Source organism: Siphateles boraxobius, unplaced genomic scaffold (assembly GCF_051911475.1).
Source record: "Siphateles boraxobius isolate OS27281-9 unplaced genomic scaffold, OSU_SipBor_1 179, whole genome shotgun sequence".
Taxonomy (NCBI): domain Eukaryota; kingdom Metazoa; phylum Chordata; class Actinopteri; order Cypriniformes; family Leuciscidae; genus Siphateles; species Siphateles boraxobius.
In genome coordinates, this window is record NW_027508787.1 from 530,001 (window position 1) to 535,000 (window position 5,000).

The 5,000-nt window shown below is 35.9% G+C and overlaps 1 protein-coding gene across 6 annotated transcripts in view; it reads right to left on the reverse strand.

Moving 5' to 3' along the window:
• The window catches only part of LOC143740637 (potassium voltage-gated channel subfamily KQT member 2-like), a 57,703-nt gene that overhangs the window by 26,185 nt on the left and 26,518 nt on the right, over positions 1-5,000 (reverse strand). For all 6 annotated transcript variants that reach the window (XR_013204862.1, XM_077232630.1, XM_077232631.1 and 3 more), the window contains exon 5: positions 834-959. Coding sequence is in view for 5 of the 6 variants with exons in the window: in XM_077232630.1 (XP_077088745.1) it covers positions 834-959 (126 nt within the window). In the remaining variant the exon portion in view is untranslated. The remainder of the gene's footprint in view (positions 1-833; positions 960-5,000) is intronic.

Below are 5,000 nucleotides of genomic sequence, written 5' to 3' on the forward strand. Positions count from 1 at the left end.
GATATAATGTAATATAATATAATATAACATAATATAAAATTATATAATATAATATAATTGAATATAAAATTATATAAAATGGTACAATATAATATAATAATTATATATAAATAATATAATATAATATACAATTATATAATATAATATAAAACAATATAACATAATATAATATAATATAACATACTATAATATAATATAATGATTTTCTTATCAGATCTTTCTGATCTGTTGTTCTTTTTTAATACATGATTTGACATCGGTAAGTCAAAGTAAAGCAACAAAAATACAATATGAATGGTCACTATTACAGTGTCACTATTACAAACTCACACAAGAAGCAAATCAGATTTTTTTATTAAACACTCTCCTTGAATTATGCAAGTCCATGAACTCCATCATCTGTGATCTTTCTGAAACATCATCTCATTAAACTCAACGAGCGATAAACATCCCTGCATAATTAATAATCCTCCCAGACGTGTGTGTAAACTATCTGATGTCCTTGGGTTTATTTCCAGAGGAATCACGCCAGCGCTTCACTGGCACTCGCTGCAGTCTTAGAGAGAGAAATTTACCCTGAGTGTTGATTTACCATATAATAAAGCTGAAAATATGAAACACAGTAAAAGCGCTTATGCACCAGAACATTTACAGTAAATCGAGTGCAAGAAAACAAAATTTGTTTATCACTGTAGTGAAGTAGCGAGTTGTCCGGGGAATACAATCAGGAACAATATCAATCTCAGAGCACATTATGAGAGATCTGTGGACACTGGACACGATCCATTACTTCAAGTGTGTTTGCTAATGGCGAGGGAGTGCGAAGTGCTTACCAGACCCCACCAGAGCGCATCGGCGTAGGTCTCAAACATCTCATTATCCTCCTTCTCCGCGAGGTACACCAGGAACGAGGCCAGGATCAGACACAAGAAGCCGATGTACCAGGCTGTGATCAGCTCCTGTTGAGGGCGCATACATGCACAGGATTAGTACATATCAAAATCAAGTGTCATACTTGATGCATATTTAAAAGTCAACAGCCTATGAATTATGGTGCACTGAAGTGGCATGTAGTGTAGCTGATATAAACTGCGCTTAAAGAGTCCCTATTATGTATAATATTATAGTATTCCTCACAAGTGTCCTATTATGCTATTTTAAAGGCACCTATGATAGGTTTACATGCATCCAAGATGCAAAAATCTGCTTTTTTCTCACAGTGTCTGAAACGGTTCGTTTGAAGATTCAGTCTCTCTAAACCCCGCCTTTCTGAGAGCTGCTCTGCTCTGATTGGTCAGACGGCCCAGTCTGTTGTGATTGGTTCGACATGAACAACGTGAACCAAACTCTTCCAGCCACTCACAGCAGCCAATGAAAACCTTAGGGGCTGTTTACACGATACCGTTTTCTACTAAAAACGCAATTTATGCCTTTTGCCTGTTCATTCACACGAAAACGGCGTTTTGGGTGCCTGTAAGCCGCAAAGTTTTGAAAACAGGTTTCAAAGTGGAAGTTTTTGAAAATGGTCTCCGGGTAAACAACAAAAACGTGAATCTTTGAAGACGATGACATCATGCACATGTGTATTACGTGTTTCATCGCCATCTAATGGCCTGGCAGCAGAATAAAGCGTTTTTAGTCGTTTTCGCGAATCCGTGTGAATGACAATAGTGTTTGTTGTCTGTTCACACGGAAAACTCGAAGGAAAAACTTTTTTAAGCTGTTTTAAGCAGATCGTTGTTGTGTAAAAGTACCCTTAGACTGACATTATGCAAATTAGTAACAAACCTACGTAGGTTCGAGCATGAACTGAGACTGGAATTACTGTCGACTCGTTTCAGGCAGTTCAGGATCGATTTTTTCTTTTAAGAGACAATAACATTTACCTGCACTTCGAACTTTGAAACTTCGCGGATCTTATACATTCACAAACAGCTGTATTACATACATAAAAGATAATAATCGAAAAAGCACTTTAAAGGGTGGTATAATGCCCTTTTCACAAGATGTAAAATATGTCTCTGATGTCCTCAGAATGTGTATATGAAGTTTCAGCTCAAAATACCCCACAGATATTTTATATAGCATGTTAAAGTTGTCCCTTTTTGAGGGTGAGCAAAAAACACAGTTTTGTGTCTGTCCCTTTAAATGCAAATGAGCTGCTGCTCCCGACGCAGGGGGCGGAGCTTCAACAGCTTGTGTCCTTTTACCTCACACAGTAATGCACTGAAGATTTCTAAAACTTTTAGCCTTTTATGTTCAAACCGGAGTCAGAAAATGATGGAGAGACTCAAGAAGAAGTGACAACATGTAGAATGCAACAGGACTTTTCTGAATAGTTAGTTGATGAATTTATGTAGATGATGTGTAGTTATCTTCTAGTCATTGATTAGCATATTCTGTCATGATGACAATCTATAAATCGCGTTCTCGGAGGCGGGGTTAATGTAAATTCCAGGTTTTGTGATGTCACTAACCCCGGAGGAAGCTCGTGTAGTCCCTATCAGCCGTTTGTTGTAGTCCTAAAAAAGCAATTTATTTAAAAGCAAATATCTCCCTTTGCATTCAACTTTTAGCTTTGTAATTTTGCAGATGTTTTTTATGCTCAAACAGCAACATTACACACTAACTAAAGTTAGAAAAGTGAAATCATAATCAACCACCCCTTTAAAAACAATAATCATGATGAGAAGACCTGCTATTATAATCAAAATAACTGCAAAACGCAACACAAGCGAACTCCTGAAACTCCTCGGTCAGCATCTGCGTCTCTTCACTCCTTCAACTGCACCTTCCAGTGGATGCTGGAAACGGGACACCAGCGATTGAAACGTTACACCACTGCGACTCATTTTAGACTGAAAAACGCACCGTAAGCGTATTCATCCACTTTCTTGCCCTTGAGAGAGACGTCTCCTGAGGCTGAACTCACGACAGCAACTCAATGAATGACGGGACACTTTAATCACTCTCGACGGCAGCTGATCCACTTTACTGCTTCATCTGGCCAGAAACTGACTGTCCAGAGAGAAACGAGTGGAGTTCACTTTGTTAGTGGATGCCCGAATAACAATAAAAACATCAGTCTGTGAAGAACATGCATGAAAGACTTTGTATGTAGACTGTAGACCACACTATCATTCAAAAGTTTGGGGTCGGCAAGATTTTTTAAAAGAAGTCTCTTCTGCTCACAGAGGCTGCATTTATTTGATCATAAATACTGTAAAAATTGTGAAAAGATTTTACATTTAAAAACAGCTGTTTTCTATGTGAATATATAGTAAAGTGTAATTTATTCCTGTGATTAAAGCATCATTACTGCAGTCTTCAGTGTCACACAATCCTTCAGAAATTATTCTGATATTATGATTTGATGCTCAAGAAACATTTATGATTATTAATCAATGTTGAAAACAGTTTCATAGGTTTGTGGAAACCTTGATGAATAGAACAGCATTTATTTGAAATATATATTTTTTGTAACATTATAAATGTCACTTATGATCAATTTTATGCGTCCTCGCTAAATAAAAATATTATTTTATTTAAAAAATCTTTTGAATCTAATGATGAATATACAAAAAAAGGAAGTTTTGTTTGAGAAAGAATTTCCTATCATCAAGTCTTAATTTTTCTTACAATGCTACATGAATAACCTATTTTCCTCTTTCGTTTATTATGTACCAGGCATGAATTATTAAGCAAACTAATGCTGGTATCTCACAGACGGCTATCCTTTCCTCATGTGCCCCGCTAGCATAAAACCCCTTTAAAACTCATTTATATTTCAGCGTGTTTACTGGCAACGTGCAATTTATATAATGTGTCCGTTTGTTCAAGAAAATGTGCTTTTTTCACCAACACAACAGCCGATGTTCCCCGTGTGAACATTAGTGAAACATTCCCTCTGGTGCTCTTCGGCATTTTCTACCGAAACATGTTACGTTTTTTTATTTTATTTTTTACTTCATTGGAATTGTACGAAACTTGGTAAAGGTTTTGGCATTTGCTATGGGAACACAAAACAAAATCATGGACATTATTCGAACAGGTTAAATAGTCCTGTAAAAAATAGTCACACTTGTGCTCCTCACGGTCAAAAATGAGCGCATTGGAAATGAATGGGAGACGAATTTCCTCTAGTGGACACGTTTGGTACTGCAGCCGAAACACAATCTTACTGAAATCTGACTGAAAGCTAATTTTTTTAAAATATCAAACTTAAATTTGGAACACTTTCTTGCAGATTTAGAGTACAACGTGATTTTGAAAATATATATTTCACATAAAAATTGAAAATAGTTTTTTTAGTGCATTTTTCATAACAAAAAAACACGTAAAATTCTGTTACTTTTTTAAGTTCACTTTTAAAACTTTTTTAGCTTTTGTCGTCTTTGAAAAGAGTTCAAACTGAAGTCTGTGCTTTAAAAAGCATTGAAGATTTACAGGATTTAGTTTAAGTTGGAAATAAAAATTTTAGCTCCATGCTCAAAAAGTTAATAAATGGATTATAAATACAGCGTAAATACAATTTAGTATAAAAAATCCCGAAAGTTAAATAAAAACCATTATCAAACTAAAATATAGTACATTCATTCAATTGACAAAAAAAACAACACGCCATTTTTGAGCGACACGCATCAAGAGCAACAGAGCGTTAAAACATTATTGCGCATTAGCTCAAATACTGAGTTCAAACACGTTCAACTCTGACCCAGTTTTTTTCTAACTTGTCACAGTATGATTAAAAGACATTGCATGATGAAATTCAAAACTCTACACATCTTGTTACTGTCAGTTCTCAGTCTGCGGCCATGAGCCCTGCACTTACAGCACTAGTTTATGTCTTGCCAAGTGTTATCGATCGCAAACCTCCATCTGACACTTCATAATTAAACATCTCACTTTGGCCTTTTCCTCCTCTCCTCAAAACAGACACACAGAGCCAAAAGACGACCTCTCACATACACTTGAACAATGAGCAGAACATCTTGGGCTTG